Raw genomic sequence first — 22,009 nt, forward strand, 5'->3', positions numbered from 1 at the left:
GAATTTGTCGCTGTTTAACCAACAATTTCGCTTTGATTCAGTGTTTCAGGTTATGAAATTTTAGAGGAGTGTAGTTATAATATTTATAGAAGCCTCTTTATAGAACATCTATGTAGGCCTTGTTGGGTGCTAAGTTATTAAGATGGCTATAAACTTATCTTGCAAGAAAATTGGGCTTTCCAACCAAAAAAATATAGGTACATGAAGCACTCGAGTAAGTTAAAAAGTTTAACCTAGATAGTTGGGAGAGATAGAAGCGGCAGTGACACTACACCATTGTTCCTATAGATCACGTTAAAACTGAAGTTACATTCTGTAAGTTCGTTGAACTCAACACTTTTCCGTTGTCTACAGTGACAGCGCGTAACTTGTAATGCATTACTAACGACCGCCCGCTTGTTTGTTGATGACATTTTGTTAATTAAACTTTTTTCAGCGTGTTTCACTATATCAATAACATGCTAAATCCCATTTAAAATCATTTACACACTGTAAAATGAGGAAAAACAGCTGAAGAGTTAATCTAAGCAAATTACGTAATTTAAATATTCTAAGAAGCTTTAAAAAATACCTACTGCGATTAAGTTAGCCACTAATTTCCCTAGCTCGGCGCTAAATAAAACGAAGTAAACAGAACTACGATTAAAAATGTAAATTAGAGTACATTCTCGATTCTAAAGTTTAAAGTATTTTCTCGCGGATAAGTTTAAATTAATGTGGACCGTCACAAGCACTTTTACTGCGCGGCGACCGGGCGGTTCCATCAATTTTTTATTAGCTTCGAGATTCAGTTTTTAAAGAATTTAAAGGCAACAGCGATTATATTTAATTAGAGCGCACACTACAGCTTCTTATTGAATTCGACACGTTGAAATTTGTCTCGTTGCGGCGTCTGTCTCCTCCATTCAATACACGGTAGGAATGCAGAGTATTTTCGATCCTTTTGATGAGAGCTAAGATTAATTTTGGAGGGAGGTTCAAAGGAAAATTTTAGAATATAAGTGCATTAATAAAAGGTTTCAGGATAGGGCACCCTATAGCAAAAAATGCTCTTATTAAATTTGTGGGCTTTTATGTGCATATTCGGTGACTTTATTACGTAAAAGCTTTTGTTAGAGAATTGAGATTCTGATGGACTGTTTTAACCTTGTAAATTATACCTAATTGAATGAGTTCGAACATAAGTGGTTATTTGAGGCAATATAGGGACTGTTTAGAAAGCAAGTATACCAGGTCTATTTAGAGAGACTTTTTTCCTGGACTATATTCAATTTAGAGACGAGATGAGGAAGAAATATTTTGAATTGATGTATTTATGAATACCTGTGATGGCTGGAGCTGGAGTGCCCCGTAGTGGAGCTGGATATCGGCGACCTGGCTGGATAGTTGCCTCCATTCGCGCCTCCTTCCGACATCACGAACTCTGTAACAAATGAAGAACAAGGTGTTATCACACACTTTTGACTTAGTGACATTTTAGTTCGATTTTTTTCTTAATTGAGATGCATCATGATCCAAATTTTTTATTGTAAATCCAAAATATAAACATTAAAAGTTTCAGCAATAATTTGAGTATTTTTTTGCAAGTTTTACCCCGAATGTTTTTCATAATAAAAATGTAATGTTCACTCCCACAAGATGGAAGTTCAGTGTTATTAAAATTTTCACGCTATGTTTTTTATTGCAAGTGAAATAAAATTGTTTGTTCTACGGACAGTGGGAAACTGTTTTCCACTTATCGTAAAACTTGTCGAATAATGAAAATATTTTCACTCCGAAAGATAAGCCCTTATTTTTTGAATTACTTCTTTATTTTATTACACAATTATCCGAAAAGTATTTTTTGTATACAAGCCGATATTATTTTTGATTAAAGTTGTTGTAAACGTATGAGAAAGTACGATGATTCATATCATAAGTGAAATAATACAATGTGCATTTTGATTACTAATGAATTAATCGTTATTAATTTCTTAATTACTAACAAAAAGTTTGTAGTTCAGGATTTTTTTAAATCACTTCCATATCAGTCAGGTCAGGCTTTATAAACTAGAAAAAAATGTCTGGTTTCTGCGAAATGTAATGAAATCATAGTCCGTTTTTCATAAATGCTTTGCAAACTACGCACGATCAGCCAACCACGACACTGGCCGCTGGCCGACGGGTGTCGTTATCTCGCAGCGTCTTTTTGCGCGGCGAGAGTGTGAACCTTAAGGCGCAGGACGCGGACTCGGCTCTCAACTATCAATCCTTCTGTCACGATATCGACAGCGCATTTGTTTGCTCTCACCATTTTTGTCTCAGTGTTTCCTCGTTCCTCGGGCGCTATATTTGTGCTGCGGGCGTGCGGCCGGCGCCGGCGATCAATCTGCCCACGACTCTGAGCATGACGGATGGTAGATCGAAGACCGAGCTCGCCGCTCCTACGCCTCGACAAGATACCATACATTTTATTGGAAACCGTTTTTGCCAGCGGTCCTGATTATACTCGATGTTGTCGCAGCGATCTAATGAATTATTTACTTTGTTATCCTAGTTCCTGACTGATGTTTATGTGAGTAGCCTATTTTTTGTGAAAAGAAATTTATCAATGATTTGTGGAAAGAGGATTTCGTTTTGTATTTTATCTGTGAAAAAGCCTTGTAGCCTTTTAGATAATGCCTGCGGACTTTGTGTATTGGGTTTTATTCAGGAGAAGAAAGTTTTATCTTACGAAGCAAAATGGCGACTGCCTATTTTTTAACTATGAATGGAAAGAGACTTTGAATAAAATGAGGAGAACGTTGGTGCTACTTGTATAAAAGAGTATTAATATAAATAGGAGAATATATTTATGAACCCGGAAAAAGGCAAGATACACGTGCCGACTAAAACTTGAATCAATTTCAGTTTGCTACACAATTTGTCAGAGCCATTTCGGAGTAGTTGTAAAAATTTTGATAAATGTTACGCGTGAGAGAAGCTGACGTGATGGTTGATACGGCGGCCCCTGCCTCGGCTGCCGTCGAAATACTGTAAATTATAACTTCCCGGGTTCCGTACTGTTTATCATCTTGCAAATGTATTACGCAGGTCTTCCGTTCGTGTAATATGTAAATACGTATCTTGAGCGGAAGAAATGAAAACAAATCTGGCGGATCCCAGTTATTCATTACATAAGATGCGATGTTTCATTATTAATTTATGCCGTACCCTTAGACAGGGAAGCGACCCTCTTTGAAGTAACTTGTTATATTCTTAGGATTACTGTTGTAGCATTTTTCATGATGAGAAACGTTTTCCTTCTCACAGGAGAAACAAAAATAATGAAAGAGCACCTCATCATAGTAGCTAAAATATGTAATTGTACGAATATATTTTATCTATTTCAAGATATAGGCAAAGTATAACTTTTGGAGCGAGATTCAAACCTCATGTCTTGCCATATTTTTATTGTTAAATCATTAAAATACCTATCCAGCACACTAACTAACTCAGAAAAAACATTTTATATACCTATCCTTAACCACATACGTAATAGGTATATGCCTGTATGTTATCATACAATTCTTGTCAAAAGAAAACAGGTAAACATAAACAAATAAAAACTGTTACACTAAACGCCAACAACATAACAGCATTAGTTTCTATCTCTTAAAGAAAATTCGTAATCGGCGGCAAATGAAAATTGATCGCTACTAACTAAGATAAGTTTGGAAAGTTATGATGGAATGGAAGTGCTTCCGGGCGGCGACGGCGATGGCGACGGGCAAAAATGCTCCTTCCACACTGATTTAGCTTCACACTAAGTAATTATTGTTCAAACAAGAAACCTAACGAGTGAACTCATTAATCACCAGCCATTAATGTCGTTGCTTTGTTACTTAATGGACACTATTCCGTAATAAAAGTAGGTGTGTAAAATTATACGCCGACACAAACACATTCATTTGTTTGTTTTGTTGTACCAGTAGTACTCGGACTTGTATCGGCAAAACAATTTGTAGTAAAACCTCAAGTACTGGCCGGAATTAGTGCTACGCTAATAAGATAAGTAATAAGATTTCAATGTTACAGCAAATTATTCAGCCGTATAATTTATGTGGGCTCCTACATAATTTCCCTTTGTTTACTAAAAAGGCTTTCTATTTTCCCCAGACTTTACTACGGTAATAATATTATTTATTTGTTACATTTTATTTTATTAAAAAGGGTACGTACTCTGAATAGTTATTGTGGAATATAAACGGCGATAGCAAAACTTACAAAATGGTTCTCGGCAAAGTGTCTTGTGCCGCAAACCTTTATGAATACCATATGAGGAGGACGCTATTTTTACATACAAAAATCGGCACGGAATCAAAGTCCACATGTCCGTTGCGGCCTACCTTAATTTTCCTCCGGCTCGCGGCCTGAATATCAAAGACAGGGAAGGACATCAGCTCTCGACCACGACGGGATTTCCATACAAATGATGTAAAAACCTGCATCCAACTAATAACTTCGTACATAATGTGATCCGTGATGATGTTAAAATATTAAATTTAATTTGTAAGAAATGTTTGTGGAAACGCTTTACGGTAACGTTGTTGAGAAGCCGACAATGCCGGTGTAATTTTGCTTATTTCGGCTTAAATTACTTGATCTCGTTTACGGCCTTTGAAGATTGTACCGAGTTTTCACAAAGTTTGTGTCTAATTTATTGTTTACCATCACTTTCTTGTATTTATTTAAAGTAAGTTAATTGTTCATTTTTGAATATTACTCTAATTAAAACTCTAGTGGTCCATTTTCTTAAAAATAACTTATTCAAGTATTCTACGAAACAAGTTTATTATTAAAATCTGGAATTTAAGAAATATATTTCAAATCTTGAAATGACCCTTTTCTGTACCCTTATTTTTTATTCATTCTCAGGTTTACAATTTAGGTCCATCATATAAAAAAGATTGCTTAACCTTAGCAGGTAGGCTCTCAATATTTTATTAATATATCAAAATAGTTTTCTACTATAGTTAACTTACTAATAGTGCAGGTAATATTGTATCTAGTATCGCCTATATAGAGCAAATAATTACATTTAATACACACTCATAGGGTAGAGTTAGCGTCGCGAACAAAACTAATGACGCGCGGTTATTCAATCACAGTAAGAATTTAATCTCAACTTAAATGAAGGTGATTCCCTTATAACTTTCCAACACAGTCGCTAATAACGAAACTTGTGGTTAATAGCGTCGAGGAGACGAGCGGGGAGGGCGCGGGGCGCGGGGGGACGGCTTGGGGAAATTTCGAGACAATTCAATGGGAAAATCTGCCTTTGTGAAAGTTCCATTGTAGTTATTATATTCTAACTTCACATTATAATTCGTTCGAACAATTTCTATTTACGAGTAATGATGCGACTTCTAAGTTCACTTGCGTATGAAACTCCAAGAAGGTTGCCAACTTTCACTGGAACTTTTTCTGATCTCAATCTGTTATGCCTGAAGTTATTCTAGACAATCAATCATGATAAACAATGGCAGTACGTAGGTAAACAATAAATATTTAATGTGACAGTAACATTAGTATCGATAGAGCCGTGGTGGGTAATAAATGGAACACTCACGGATTTATAGATACATATAATGTATACTTTTAGCGAGAGCAGGCTTTCAGCGCAACGCCGCGCGAACATATCGAATGTTTATGACGTCATTAAACATATTTTTACGAGGACACTGCCGTGTTCTATATTATTACGGCGAGGGAGAGACGCGTCACACTGGCATTTCATTGGTCAGTAATTCGCGGAAGTGAACCTTCCTCGAAATTGACAACATTCGTGCAATAAACCATTTATAGCACGATATTGCAACTCGCCTGCTGTTGAACGATTCCAATATAAACTTATTTTAACACTAATTTTTAAATGTTTGGATGTTGGTCTAGTTTCCCTCTATTAATGAATCGTAATTTGTCGTATATCAGGTCTTTTTAAGAGAAACATTTTGTACTAAAATACTACTCACCAACTTTAAGTACTTTGGATGTTAGAGCATGTCAAAGGTTTGTATCGTTATGAGCTTTCAAGACAATATACCCCTCTAATAATATTGAATCATAAATTGTTTATAAGGTTTTTTGAAGGGTAGTATTATGCATTATACACTTCTCACCATTGTTATTGCTTTAGTAGTTAGAGCACACATAAAATAGTACTATCGAAACACGTTTTAAAGATAATGTACCCCACCTCTAGTTATGAGTGATATAACAATTAAAAGGGTTTTTAAGTGCTATATTCCATCTTAATATATTATTTACCAATTGTTAGTATTTTAGAAGATATTGACTGATACGAAGATATTAGCTTCGCTTTCTTTCTTTATTTATTTGTTTTTATGTTTGTTTACTTTAGATAACGTAAACAATGAAAACAGTAGAAATGAAATAATAATAAAAAATCTGGTCACAACTAAGTCGTAATTAATGAGAAGAATGTCGAAAGAAGGAAAATTGCTAGGTCTAAACAAAACACGCGGGAAGCTGACAAAATGCCACGTCAATTCACCAAATTACGGAGTAATTGAACCGAATTTCAGAGTGAAGCTCATGTAATGAAAGCAGATAAAGGGAAGGGAGGAGCGAGCGAGGGGCTTATTCAATTCGTTCGCAAGTTCAACCTGACACTGACTTAAGTAGATAGTTAAGATTTAGCCAAGAAAGCACCCGCCGGCACCCACTAATGTGTACTCAGAAAGTAGTCTGGTCTCAAGAATTGGCCGCTTAAGTACCTACGGAAACTTACCATCCATTAGTTACTTGTGAAAACACATTATAGTTTAACTTTTGTTTCCCCTTACTTACTGGCTACGAATGCGACAAACGCAAGGTGGTCTAGCAACACTTCTGTTTGACGACCTAAGTACATACTCCTTATTAGAAGTTGTAGTTTAAAATTCTTTGTTTAATGTAGTACGTGTTGACACAGTTGAATGCGAGCGAGTGGGGCCACTCAATATTGCAATAGCCGATACCGCAGCTCCTGTCAACAACCGAAACGTTTCAGCTAAATAACTCCACGGAGACGCCAAGAGACCGCGCACTTTACTCGATTGGATTTGAGGTGGACTCTCCTTGTGACCTCACTACCACTTGTGCTCTAACGAACTAATGATTTTTTAAAACATTACTTGGAATATGCTGACGTGCAACAGGTGTTTGCAGCTCTTTTCAAACGAATGTTCAAATCTTTATATATTTCTTTTTAAAGTCATATAGTTTATTCGAAAAGGTTCATACATTTTTGCATTCATATTTTGGCTGTGACATTTTATTTATACATTTCATATATTTTATTGTAGACCAATCTATGAAACTGGTCAAAGTTGACAACAAAACGCAGAATATCGGCATGCCAAAATATGTGCCTTTTAAGTTTATTTACGGAATATCTTACCATATTTCCCAAGGATAAGAAACTGATCCCATGCATATCTGATTCGATCTTCATTCGTATGTTTGCGTAAAATCTTCTCTGTAAAGGAATCTACATAATCAGAATCAGCGAGACGCTGTCGAAATACGAAACCATCTGTTGTATACGCCGTGCTTAGAGGTTCTTTCCATGTGATAAGATGAACGTGATCCTGTATCGATGAATGAGCACGTTGCCGAAGTAAAAATATTCAAAACTTCATTCATGAGATATGCTGAATATAATGTCTTTAGTATGTAACATCGTCTTAAAGGCTTTTTGGCTCTTGAGGATCATCTTAGAGAGCTTGAGAAGAAAATCGAAATGGAATTCTTTCTCGCGGTTGTCTAAAGATATTAATTTTGAAATATGACGAACGGTATCGCGAGAACCCAATACCCTAACGCAATAAAACATATGAAGCGAGTATTATTCGCATGATCACATTTCCTAATAAGTTGGATCCCACAACGTGTTCAATGTGGCGAAAACTAATACCGCCCATCTCGCCGCCCGCGCCGCGCCGCCCGTCACTCGCGCGTCCGCCCGGCCAAGCATTTAGAGGCTCCACTCTATTATATTTTGTTTAGTTTCTTACAAAACACTCCGACCCCAATATATTGAATTTCGGAAAAGAAAAGCCCTGAGTTGACGCGAAACTAAATTTCCCTGCCATGATTCGTTGGAATTGTTACAAATGGGTCATATCGATTACGTTGTTGCGTAACATGTATTAAGCTTGCGTTTCATTGCACTTTGTAATTATACCGTTGGTTTCCGCGAAACGAGCTATAAATAACAATTTACCGACTCGTACACCTACAATACAATTGCCCCTCTAAGAACTTTTTACCAGCTTTTACATTTTATAGAGTACTAGGTATTTGTAAGAAAAGTTGATGTAGTCAAAAAAATCAAGAACCCTAGGTTATTTTAATATTTTTTTTATTAATAAAAACCACTGCATAAAATCTCAGTAATGCAATAGATATTTTCTATATAGATTTATAATTTATTTGAATAACATTCAAAGCATAATAAAGTAATCATTCAAAGAATCAGTCACCATAACAAAAATAAGTTACAAACTACGAACTGTAACTATTGTTATTAGCTAACAAGTTTCCGGAATGAGTTTGTATAATCTTCCACGGTAAATGTATGTATGTGTCGAATTTCCGATGGCAGAGTGTGTCATTATGCGATTAGTGGACGAGTGTACAGTGTATAGTGCACGTGTCATTCGTCACAGATTGCGAGGAATGACATGGCACATGAAATGACATGGCATTACTTTAGTGGTTTGTGGCGAGGCGCGGTCCTGACAGGGTGCGGTCACTTACGATTACAGCGCAGTGTTAAACCCCGGCCATATTAGTTATTACCTATATTAACGCACAATAAACCACGCCATTACCGTTTCAACCTATGAAAGTTTTTATTCCAATCATAAAATGTATCAGACCGTTATCGATATTAATCTCGGAAATATCATTCAAATATGTACGGGCATTTGCCGGCCGGAATGCCGGATAGAATTGGAATATCCAGATTACGCGAGTTACCTCCCGACTAACTGATAACCTGGGATAGGGAAACCTTTGCTATGGATACAAAAGTTTCAATTTCGTAAATACTGAAACTTGATATAAGGATGAATTTGTTTCCAATTAATGTTGCTGCTCGTGAATGTCTGTCGTCAATTACTTATTCAATAGAGATAAGGAAGTTTCAGAATCTGAATAATTCAGTTGTTATTTTATTAATAATGGGCAGTGAATGGCAGTGAGGCACTTAAAATATCTTGATGTTCCCTACCGTGAATACGAATGTCCATTTCCGTCCACGCAATGCTCGCATTAAGGGAGTTTGTCAAACCTAGTCAATAAGTGTAGGAAGACGGGTGGCCTTATCATTAGGACGTATCTACATTGATTGACTACAAAACGCGGGATCACCGACAGCTGTTTGATTTTAGTGTGTGGCTTCATTTGTTTCCTGGTGTGTCGAACCATGCATTAAGTAAATTAATTGTTGGTTTATTACCTACATACTATGTGACAAACTTGGTGGAAGGAGTTAAAGCTCAATGATATAAAAATTAAATGAAATATACTGACCCTGGTCCTAACTTATTTTCCTTTATGTTATTTTCATAATTATTTCGCGTGAAATTTAATCCGGTGTATAAGGAAGTCGCTATCAATATGCTAAGTCATTCCTTTATTTTTATGACCACCTAAACCAGGGTGGCTCTTACTGGCACAATTCAAGCTAATAACAGTTTTTGTGACACTAAACACGAAAAAAGCTTTCTCCGTTTAACGGAGCGTAAATGTGTACTCCATGTTACCGCCACCCTTAAGCAGACATTATTAGGGGGGTGGCACACGGAGAACGTAAAATTTTGTAGCGATTTTTTTCCTCTAATACTGCTAAGCCATAGACTGTAGGTCACGTTGACAACATAACTTGTGCCGAGGGCCAAATATTTGGGGGAGAGCTAAAGGTCTTTTTTTCCCATTATTTTGTTTATAAGTCTAATTTGCCTTTAGGTATGCAATGTCCGATTAACAAAACAAATGTACCTAAAAGTAAAATATTTAGTAAAATGACTCATTCAATCAAAAGTAATTATTATAAAAATTATACATCGTAACTTTTGAGTATTGATTAAACGTACAAGCAACAACAAAGTGCAAAGACGTCTATGTATAAAAGTACTTACACCTAACCTCGTCGGCCAAATTGCTGTTCAGCCAAAACTTGATAGTGTGGCAGAAACCTTAATGAAGGAGTCAAATTCTCATTAAAGCTACTATTATAGCTTTGCGAACTTCAAATAGTTTTAGTTTGTGATGCGTGACTGGCTTTAAAAATACAGACACTTTTATTGATTCAGTACGTGATGCGTGAGAAGATTATGTATTTGGAATCATTCATTTCTAAAACTTTATAAATACGCTATTTAACTTTTGACCTCCAACTTCAAAGTTCAACTTAGACTTTTATCTGATTTATATACAAAAAATCGACATTGTTTGTTTTAGATTATATTTGTTTGCCATTGAAATTCTGCCACAAACAGGCACCCTCAGAAGTGCATAAGTTTCTTTTTAATCGTAATTAGCAATATTTTGTAAGGCGGCACAAAGGAGTGTCGCCGCGGGTCGGTCGGCTTTGGGACAAAAGCGAGCGGCGAACTGCGCCCAACGCACTACAAAGGGCTTACTCACGGTTTAAATGTCGCCGCCCTGAAAATTTGTTTCATTAAGCGGACTGGCCTAAAATTTCTTTTCCTTTTACACAGCGGCTCGGTACCAAAATTCCGGTAACTGGATTTTAGCGTCAAATATTTCATAGCTCTCCGTTTACCAAAGATATATTTTTGTATGGAAATAACAAAGGGTGAAATTGTATGGTATCGGGTGGGAATATCGGGTTTTATTTTTTAAAAGAACTTCTGTTGGTTCTGTTCACGTTTACTTTGAGTTTATATCAGACACTGTAATCTTTTACCTCGTACCTACTTCGGGGTTTTAGCGGTACAAAGTTTCGAAGGTGGGTCAGGAACCACTGTATCATTATAATGTACGTTATAATAATGGATGGTGTGAGTCGAAATAACACCGTTAAGTCTACATGACAACACTCGTATGGCAAACAAAATTAAACGAGGTTTGTGGGTCATAAAATTGTTGATATAATATAAACAAAGGCAGTTTCCACCAACAATGGATACCTGTGCGTAAGGATAAAAGGATAGAGGATTACCGCCATCAAAAGCACACCAAGTGTTCTTCTTGATATAACAGCGTTAAATAAAAAGCTGTTTTCTGAACAAAGCCGTACGTGCGGCAAATTATTTATGTATTGCCGCGGTCGGTCTAATTACGAGAGGCTTTTGTTCTTGTAGCCCTCCCGGCCAGGCCACACTTTACTCCATACAACCTCCCATATAGTATCCCACTGAAGGTTGCTTAGATAACAATAATGTAATGAGCTTGCGGTCCCTTAAGAATCGAACCGCTGCGTTTGTTTTAGTTTTAAGCGCTACTATCTGCGATTAGGTTTGTTTTTAATTAAATTATCTCCGTTTTTATTACGTGGCTAGGTTTGTTTCTGTTCTTTAACAGGAATTAGAGATTTCCTGTTATTCGCTCTGTGTGGAACAATATTCCAAGTATTTTCCTTAAGTTAACATAACTTAATTTTCATTTAGAAAACCACTTAACTTTTTGTTGTAGTGGAACCTTTTTGTAATAATCGTAACTTAGTATGAAAGACACATACTTAGATGTGTATTTTTTTGGTACTAAAAGAAGTTTCTTTAGCAATTCAGGATTTAATTAATATCTGACATAGACAACATTTTTTAGATCTAGATATTCAGCATCTCCTTTAAGTACCTAAATATTGAAATTGCTGTTTCACAGTGATACAAAAATATTTAAAGTTCTCCTAGTAGGTGTTAACAATATTATTCGAATAACAAACTTATGGGTCGTTTCAGTTAATTCTAACTTTACCTGCAAGTCCCCAGAGGCCTGATACCTACAGAAACGCTTATTAACCTTGACCTACTAAAAATATGAATTCCTCCGTCAAAGTTAAAAGGTTGATTTGTTTTCAGAATTGAAAGAGCGATTTTATTTTAGAACGAATCCTTTGTTTATTTCGTAAGTATTTAGATGAAGAAACATAATGTATATTTGTTTATATGTGTTACGGTTATGGTAACATGTAAAGACGTAGCAAGTTTTTTTAAACATAAATTCACGTAACAATACAATAATTGGACGTCTAGTGTGTGCTTATAAGACAAAATATGTAATATCATAAATATTTATGATGCGCTTACATGTGCCGTTCCCCCACGGCGGTTCATGAGAGCTGTGCAATCAGTTCCTCGGGAAGGTACGAAAGAAGGAGCATGCGATATTCAAGAGTAATAAATATTAGAGGAGAGAGTGGAGTTGCAGTGATTGCGAGAACAGGTGTAGACGAGACAGAGGTCGGACATAAACTGGCCCCCGCTTTTTATTCCGACGACGACCATTTTGAAAATTTGCCGCGTTCGCACGTTTTTTAGTGTGCATTCGGGCAGCGTTTTATTGCCAGTCCAGATTCGTGCGGTAACAACGTCTTATTTGAATGATTTCACGTTCGTCGACAGTGTTTAATCGCGTTTGTGCAAATCCCAGCTTTTATTAATTAGGTTGGTAATGCTAACAAGCCCCAAATTTTAATTTGTAAAACATTATTTTTTAACTGTGCCATGTAACATTTTCTTGAAACTAAAGTTGAAGAATCTAAAGTACCAACTGCTTGAACTTACTTTTAAACTAACTTGTGATTTCAAACTAACCAGTAAGATTCATTTGTTTACAGATTTTTGCCGCCGCACCTACATAGTTTACCTATACATACCAATCAAATTAACCTACAAAAAGTCGTAGTAATTGAGATAAATAATGAAAAACATTATCTTTTAATTTAGCTAGACAGGTTACCTGCCTCCTATTTTACTTTGTCCAAACTGTAATAAAGATAAATGGTAAAATGTTATTTTAAAAGCGGCCTTGACCTTGTTTGTACAGGCTTTCGTTTCCTCCAAATAGCAAGCAAGTATACGATTCAATGGCATTCTTAAAAAATGTATATCGAACGTTCTGAAATTACATCATCGTAACAGTCTATTCAACCTACATACCTACTATACATGTATTATTAATCTACAAGCCTATTATTTCTTAAAATGCATCGAACAATAAATCGCTTGAATTTTAATAAACTCGGTACAGGTAACGCAGCGATCACCGGCCATAGTGGATTTGTTTAGGTGCACAGTGCACACAGCAAGCGATGAGCGATGGACGAGCGAAGCGTGAGCGATTGTCACACGAGTGATGCGCGCGAAGAGCAGCACGGGGGGAACACCCCTCCCCACCCGCCCCCGCTATCGATTGCCCCAGTTGAGAGCGGAGCGGAAGTAATGATAGAGCGGGATGCAACCACTGCCCGATCCGATGCCCAACTCCACCTAGTAACTGTAGTGCACTACACAAATATTTGTTCAAGATAATATTTAATCTTCCATTTCTTTCCCTTAGCGTCATTCTAAATCTCATTTCAAAAGAACGCTACCAGGCATAACAATCGGGAATAATATTTTTTGCATACTTATTTCTTATTTTTCCCCATTTGCAAAGCGTAAATAAAATTTAAAGCGCCATTAATGCTGACTCTTCAGATAAATTAGACGAAAGTTTGAACCATCAAAGTAAACAACTTCACAAAGTCGAGCGTGGAAGTGACATCCTGCTTATATCTATCTGAACGGATCCCGTAATAGCTTCCTCAATCTCGGCGTCAAAGTTCTCATAAGGCGCTTCTTAACTAAGGCGTTAAGGAAGATAGTTAGTAAGAGGCCTTCGGCAGGGTCTTAAAACTTGGCCGAAACTTGCGTAACTCGATCTCCACGATCCGGCGTCGGGCATAAATGGACGATAACTCACAATACGTTATTAGCATAATAATCATAATCGCCTGACCGACAAGAGCTGTGACACCGCTGCGCTGCGCTGCTAAGCCCCTTTGATACCTCCCTCGTTTGTGTATTTTTGATCTCAACAACATGATTTGCGAGAACGAGCGACTCGCTCTAGCGTTTCAATATAAAATCCATTGTTGTATAAGTTGCGTGAAACACCAAAATGGCGATTCAATGTCCATCGTAAAACGAAGTTCATAAGCCATGACGCTTCAGACCTCGCGTCCATAATCAGTTATATCGATTTTGCGATAAAACGCGTCCGACAAGAGTGTCTTCTTCGCGGCGCGGTAAATTGCGAAGGAATCTGAGCTGGCGTTCACATCCAATGATAATAAAGTGTAAAAAGAGTCGCCGTTTTAACGTCCACTTTATGGGCACTTCCGGAGGTTCGTATGGAGGTTCAGGATGCGCACAGATATATGGTCGCTGTTAAAGTCCTCCGCCAATCGCTCGAGCTCTTTGTCGTCATCCGATCGCGTGGCTGCTGTAAAAGCGATCTAAAGCAATCCATAAAACTGCTTCACAGCAATTTTTACATGACTACGGCGAACCAGAAAGAGAGTTATGTTTTTACGGGGCAACGTTGCCAACTGAATTAACTGGCTAAACGGCTCAACATGTTAGTATGAATGGCTATTTGTATAGTTGCTGACTTTCAATAACTGAGTCACAATATTTGTATTGGCTGTACTATTAATTGTTCTTTTCGGTATACATACTTGCAACGACCATACTTTGTATTGTTATATACAACAGCTTACTTTTAAATTCATCATCATCCTCCGAGCCTTTTTCCCAAACTACGTTGGGGTCGGCTTCCAGTCTAACCGGATGTAGCTGAGTACCAGTGCTTTACAAGGAGCGACTGCCCTATCTGACCTCCTCAACCCAGTTACCCGGGCAACCCAATACCCCTTGGTTAGACTGGTGTCAGACTTACTGGCTTCTGACTACCCGTAACGACTGCCAAGGATGTTCAGTGACAGCCGGGACCTACAGTTTAACGTGCCATCCGAAACACAGTCATTGGCGTCTAAGATATACTTAGAAAGTACATACAAACTTAGAAAAGTTGCATTGGTATTGCCTGACCTGGAATCGAACCCGCGCCCTCATACTCGAGAGGTTGGTTCTTTGCCCACTAGGCCACCACGACTTACTTTTAAATTACCACATTTTATTTGCTAGCCATAAACTACATTCGTACAGAATTCAATAAAACTTTAAAGTTTTCTTCAGCATATCATTTTCCTATATCGTATAGGTACTTATGAGCAGTTCAGTCTTGAATTTGATTAATTTCCAGCTACAATTAAAAGCAACACTAATCTTTAGTGCAACAATTTACTGACTCCTCTTCTCAAAACCAGTAAAAATGTAATAGAATCAATAAAATATTTTATTGCATAATTAGAACAGTTTCCGTGTAAAAACAGATTCAGTCGTAAAACGAAGACTCTTATTTAAAGTAGATCGGTCTATAAAATAAACTTGAGAATCCAATTAAGAAATGAGCAGGCAACGGATTTATTCCAGTCCCTCTTTATTAACGTACATGACAATAAAATGGGATATTCCGACTTTGTGTAGTTGATTCGTGTTCATGAGCAATTAAAACGAACAGACTGACTGTTCTATTAAAACTTACACTGTTGAGTGTGTCTATACTGTTTTGTGAACACGGAAAAACACCGATAACTTTCGGCTTAAGCACGGATGAAATAACTTTTCTTTTTTAAGGACCCGGATTTATCCCACGCAGGTATCACTTTTAAAGTGACTTTGTCGTTTTTATACGTTTTCCTTGTAATAATTGGTTTATAAGTGACATTACATTCATGAAAATCTGTGTATTTATGCCACGAGATATTACACAGTAATACATTTTTGTAGGAAATATAGGTAGTATTCAATGCAAAGACCTCATTTAAAAGAATTACTGCAAACAGTCTGATGATTTTCGGTTGAAACCAGCCGACATAATTTAAGGCATACCTATAATTTCACCAGAATATACGTAATATCCTGTATCGTTGTACAAAATGTACCCTTCGTTTTCCATCTCTGAAGACGATTTCCTGCAGCTATTAAAATTTTACGACTGAGCTGGCGAAATGAATGCCAGAATTAGGTTAAGGAGTACCTTGGGCTCGGTTCGCGTGACGTATACGCCCTATTCGCCACCAATTTAATGGTCAAAACAATCACAATTCATTTTTCTTCGGTAAACGGTATGTACTTACACGCGAGTTAGGTTTCAATTTTAGGCGAAACAAATTGGTCTTTTGTTAATAGAAAGTTCAGAACATTATAGGCCACTGAGGTGTGCCACAGTACATAAATTAATATATTAAACACTAACATTAGACAATGAATAGATAACTGAGGCACTAAAATAGAGAAGTTATATCTATTTGGATGCATAAACGGGGTGATAAAGATAAACTTTTAATTGAAATTAATAATTTACAGAGCTTCTAAGCACTAAATAATGGCATTTCTGTGGTTCATATTATCATTTAGACGCACGTTTTACTTTCAACTGAAATACAGATCATAGATAAGTATAATCTTTTGTCTTCTCCTTAAATAATTCAGTTATTGTCAGCCTTTCAGCAAAAAAAAAGTCGTGGTGGCCTAGTGGGCAAAGAACCAACCTCTCGAGTATGAGGGCGCGGGTTCGAATCCAGGTCAGGCAAGTACCAATGCAACTTTTCTAAGTTTGTATGTACTTTCTAAGTATATCTTAGACACCAATGGCTGATAAAAAGGTGAAGGAAAACATCTTGAGGAAACCTGGACTATATAGTCACCAACCCGCATTGAGCAAGCGTGGTGATTAATGCTCAATCCTTCTCCGTGTGAGAGGAGGCCTGTGCCCAGCAGTGGGACGATAAATAGGCTGTAATTAACTAACTAACTAACAGCCTTTCAGCCAGACTAAAATATTTTTTAACTAAGTGCATGTATTTAAATACTTCGTCGAATTTGTTTGTGACGTGCACAAAAACTCATCGTGTTATGCCAAGCCTTTACGGTGCACGTTTGAAACATTCCTTTGAAAGTATTTAGGTAACAGAGACCGTTTTTAGGACGAAAAGAAATATAGGCATAATTTTGTTTAGGTCACGGCTTGAACACGAAAAGTATTATTTGTAAATAAATACTTGCCTACTTCTGAATATAAGTGTACTTGTACAGTCAAGCCAAATTCGTTTCTATGTACCTATAACGGAAACCTCGATCGCAATATCAACTTTGTACTAAGTACATGGTGACCAGATTTCAATATTATTACCAAAGTTGCTCAAGTTTCAGGTACTAACTAATTATTATACTCGTAGTAGGTCGACAAGACGGATACTCTGGCCACTGCCGCACCAATACATCTTAACTGGAGTGGAGGCAACACGGTAATAACTTCGGACACAGGTGAAATAATGATAAGGAATGATCGCAATCTACAGATGATATAGAAGTCAGGTAACATATTAATAAAATTTTAAATGTAAAGAAGGTAAATAAGCAACGTCTATTGCGATAGTTAAATCTCTACAAAGTTTGCTATAAACAAGAGGGTTAAAGTTCACCAAAATTCCATTAAAATGATACAATAACACAAATGGAGTCGTAGTTCAAGCTGAGACATTTAAATTGTTAAGCTTACGTGTTAGAGACGAAACTTATCTCCAAGTGTTAGTTGAATTAGTGTTTCGCTGAGTTATTAGATTTATCACTTTGACAAGTACTGATTGGTTTGCTTGTTACTCAAATTTATACCGACCTTGGAGTCAGTGTTGAGTTGCGGACTACAACCATTTTTCATTATAATATATTTAGGGCTCATTTCTCATTTTTAGATTTAGATTAGGACATTTTTTGAGTATTAAATTAAGTTTTAACTTTTAATGATGACGTTACAAATAAATAAAGTAAAATATGCTTTGTTAATCGCATGTTATGCAGAAACAATGTCAACTTGACAACAATGCAAGCACCTAACATTCGAATAGCGGTGCTGCCTATTTATCCAAAACAATGTTATCAGAGAAAACACGACATTAAACACTAACCTTTGACATGTACACAACCCTTTGTAAATAAATGACGCGAAAGATATAACCCAGAGAGCGCACCTTTCGATAGATTTTCAGCTGTTTGAGAGCGGAGGCGGCGTCGGCGCGACGTTGGCATGCCAAGCACGCGTCCCTTTCTTTGTTTCGCCCGCTTATAACGAGATATTGTGATTCCCCGCCATTACGACACCGCATACACAGATGATGCGAATATCAAACACCGCATTAGATACACGTTTTCTTATTAAGAAGAGGTATACGCTGAATAATAACAACGTTATTGACTTTCTTTATAGTTATTGGCGCAGATATTTGCACGTTAGGTGCTGTATAGATAAGCTAATAAATTATATGGCCAATGTGACCTACTTGCTTGATTGGGTATGTGTTCGTATGAAACGATTTAACGATTTATGAATGTGTTGTTTTATGTGTATGAAGTCAGATATGTATTTTTTTGTTTACATTGTGATCTGAGATAACAGAAAAGGGGTGATTTATATATGGAATGTTGGAAAATGCATAATATACAAGGACCCTTTATTTTGATAAATTATTATGACATTGAAACAATGTATAACATACATAAAGGTCAGCGTCCTTCATTAAAATTATCAAGTACAAATTTCGAGCGACTTTGCACTAAAAATGTTGTCTAGAACTTTCATTTTTCAGTTTATTATCTCAGTTATTTGCTTGTTATTCATATTTTTATTTATCGTTTATATTGCATGACAGTTTTGACTCTTTTTTATGACACACAAAAAGCAGCCATTATTTTCTCTTTCAAATGTAAATCAAGGTAAGAAGTACAGGGACTTGAAATCATAACCAAAATAATTGCCAACAAAACCAGCCGTGTGTCACACTCGAGGAAGCTAAGCTGCGTCGTGATATTTAATATTCGTCAGGAACACCTTTAATCCTATACAATCGGCCACAAACCGACGCGGGTTCATTCGCCCAAGCCGTTGTGGCTTGAAGCACTGCATGTGTGGTGTAAGACACCGGCTTTAACTCCTCACGAATAAGACGCCAGCTTCGCGTGTGTGCGTTTCTTGTAATTAAGGCGGGCTACCAGTGTGTGCAAGAATAAAAATAAGAGTAAATATAAAGTAAAAGTGTACTAGACCGTTGCATATTGCTCAGGAACGTTCTTTTATTTATGTTTTCACTTCGCTTTCTTTATGCGAATGTAAAACTCCAACATATTGAGATTGAATCCATTTTTCCTTTTATGAAGTTTCAATGTTTTTCTTATACCTTTTTTATCAAACAGTTCGTCCAGATTCTTTAGTATGAAGAGTTTTCTCTATCTTTGTCTGAAATCTATCAATTGTTTCTGTAGTTATCTTGGGTTTCTCTCATTCTGACACTCAAGTTATCAATGTGTGACCGAGAGATTATTCTATTGAATATTCGCCTGACATCTTGTTATATTCTGTAACCTTTTAACACTGGTACCTACAAGGATAGCTAACAAGTGACTGTTGTCTGTGGCTTCGTTTCCAAGCACCGCATTAGGGAGTTCCAGTCAGTTGACTTTTACAACGTCTCGATCGTTTACGGTTTTATTTTGTTTCTACTCGTATATATGTAATAGTGTAAGAACACAGGTACCTAGGTAAACGATACGATTGCAGTGGCTGTTAGGTATAATATTAGGCAAGCAGGTATGTAGTCAAAACGAAGTAGTACTTCTAGATTTGCCATTCACTAGGAATTACAAGAACCAGAAGATTTCGTAGAAAAGTACATTCCCTTACAACACGATATAATTATTGACATAAACTTTTTTTCAAAGTAAAGGTAACGTTTTCATTTCACTTACAAACTTCTAATAATAGAACAAATTCTGTGTGTCGTAAAAATAGAAATTAATAAGGTTCTTACCTGTAATGATATGTTACACCTACGACTAAAACCGGCGTGACACCATTGTGATCTCAACTATTAAACGTTATTTACGTCACAAATGAGTATTTTTGGTCTCATGTACACACCTGAAGGTGCCTAGGGTTAGTTTACTTAATACTTAGGTAACCTACTTTTAATGTCAAGAGCATAGAGTACTGTGTTCGGCAACTATTTGGAAAACAAACCAAAGTTGGACTACCCGTCCGCCTGTGTTGTGGCAGCTGCCCGTTCTTAAAGTTCACAGACAACCAATGCCGATGTTTTCAATTGTTACTTGTACGACTAAAATTGAACGTGAATTCTGGTTGGTTCGATGTTGATTTACATTATGACCTTTTGTAAATGTCGACGTTTGCCGGTGCTCGTTTCTGTTATTTGAATTGTTTATAAAATACTAAATATCGAAGTTAGTTTAACTAGTGGAATTCAATTATCTGTCGAAAAGTTTCAAAAGGTGAAATTTTTCCGTACAAAAATGATCAAATATCCTATAGCAACCAAAGTATTTTTACCCGCCGAAAAAGCTTTACATAATAATAACGCAGCATCCGATATCATCTAATATGGCGCGTATGACGCAACGATCATTTTAACATAACACAGATAAGCAAGGGTGAAATCCTATCCCATTCACGCCCTCAGATTAAAATTAAATTTTATAACGCGTCAGCAAATCGCTACACCGCTACAGCGCTTATTGTCTAAAACCTTAATTTAATTGCATGTGAGTTCGTAAATATTAACTTCGTTTATATAGGTAAGCAAACAGTAATTGTTCCAGTCTTATTTGTAAGATATGAGATCTTTTGTAATTAATTAATTATGGTGTTTTATGGGTCCAGAACAAAAGCTTCTGTGATCTAACGGCTTTAGGAAAGAATCGAAGCTTTATATAAACTTTTATTGTTTTATTCCGACAACAAAATAATAAATGTGTTTGTTCGTAAACGTATTTTTATAGGTATTTTGTTACCAAGATAGTTATTTTGGTGTAAGGAAAATAATAAACGATACAAATACCTGGCATGATTAATAAATAAACACGAACATCCTGACCTACGCGTAACATCGCAATAACTTAACCATAATATTTAGTAAACGGATTCCCAATAAATCCGGATAACCTTAGCAAGTCGGATGTCGATACGATAATAACATGTAAAGACCGCAAGAGGGGAAAAATAAGGCAATCATATTGTGTCACAACCGGGCCGTATGTGTGGGATAATTTTCCTCTACTGATGTTTCATAAATAAGGCATCGATGTCGCTGAAACCGCTGCTAGCAACCAACGCTTTGACGATATACTAAGACCTTTTCATCTGAGCATTTATCCACGACATGAGCTTAATTATAAAAGAACCAAATAAGCAAATTATACACTTTATGTAATGTTGTGTAAAGTGTACCTAATGAAACGTGATAAATTAGAAAAACACGTACTAAAATGTTGTTAGGAGATCACCAAAACGTTTAGCATTCATGTAATGGGATGATAAATTCCCTTTCTTCGTAATAACTCGTCGCCTATACAAGATCTAATCCTCTCTTTTAGGCGAGTTAACGAGACGCGATATGATGAGGAGCACATACATAATATAGGTACGGAGACACTAATATTATGTACTCGTACATAATTTGTAAGTATGTAAAATTTTGTCTGCTTATCAAGGAGGCTTTGGCAAAAGTGTGTCTATAGTCAATGCATTTAATACACACAAAGCCAATTGCTATAGACCACAAATTGAGTCTCCAGGTCAGCCTCCACAGCTGTGAAATTGGAAATGGAACAGTACCTACCTACATCATGATAGCGCTTGCCAGCCACTAGATTGACGAAACCAACCATTTGATTAAGCGTGAAGAAAGGTTATAACTATGCATTCTAATATTAATATTTATTAATTTTCTTCAACTTCAACACCTCTTAGTTAAATGTAACAGGCGTTAAATGGGGCAGCTAATACATTTAAATCATGTTCTCCCGTGTTGCGTGACTTTAAATGTTTCCGAAACGCG

The 22,009-nt window shown here is 36.6% G+C and overlaps 1 protein-coding gene across 4 annotated transcripts in view; it reads right to left on the minus strand.

The window, feature by feature from the left end:
* Ten-a (Tenascin accessory) overlaps positions 1-22,009 on the minus strand; it is a 265,476-nt gene that overhangs the window by 99,236 nt on the left and 144,231 nt on the right. For all 4 annotated transcript variants that reach the window (XM_049840909.2, XM_049840910.2, XM_049840911.2 and 1 more), the window contains one exon: positions 1,324-1,423. In XM_049840909.2, coding sequence (XP_049696866.1) covers positions 1,324-1,423 — 100 coding nt within the window. The remainder of the gene's footprint in view (positions 1-1,323; positions 1,424-22,009) is intronic.

Source organism: Helicoverpa armigera, chromosome 10 (assembly GCF_030705265.1).
Source record: "Helicoverpa armigera isolate CAAS_96S chromosome 10, ASM3070526v1, whole genome shotgun sequence".
NCBI classification, from domain to species: domain Eukaryota; kingdom Metazoa; phylum Arthropoda; class Insecta; order Lepidoptera; family Noctuidae; genus Helicoverpa; species Helicoverpa armigera.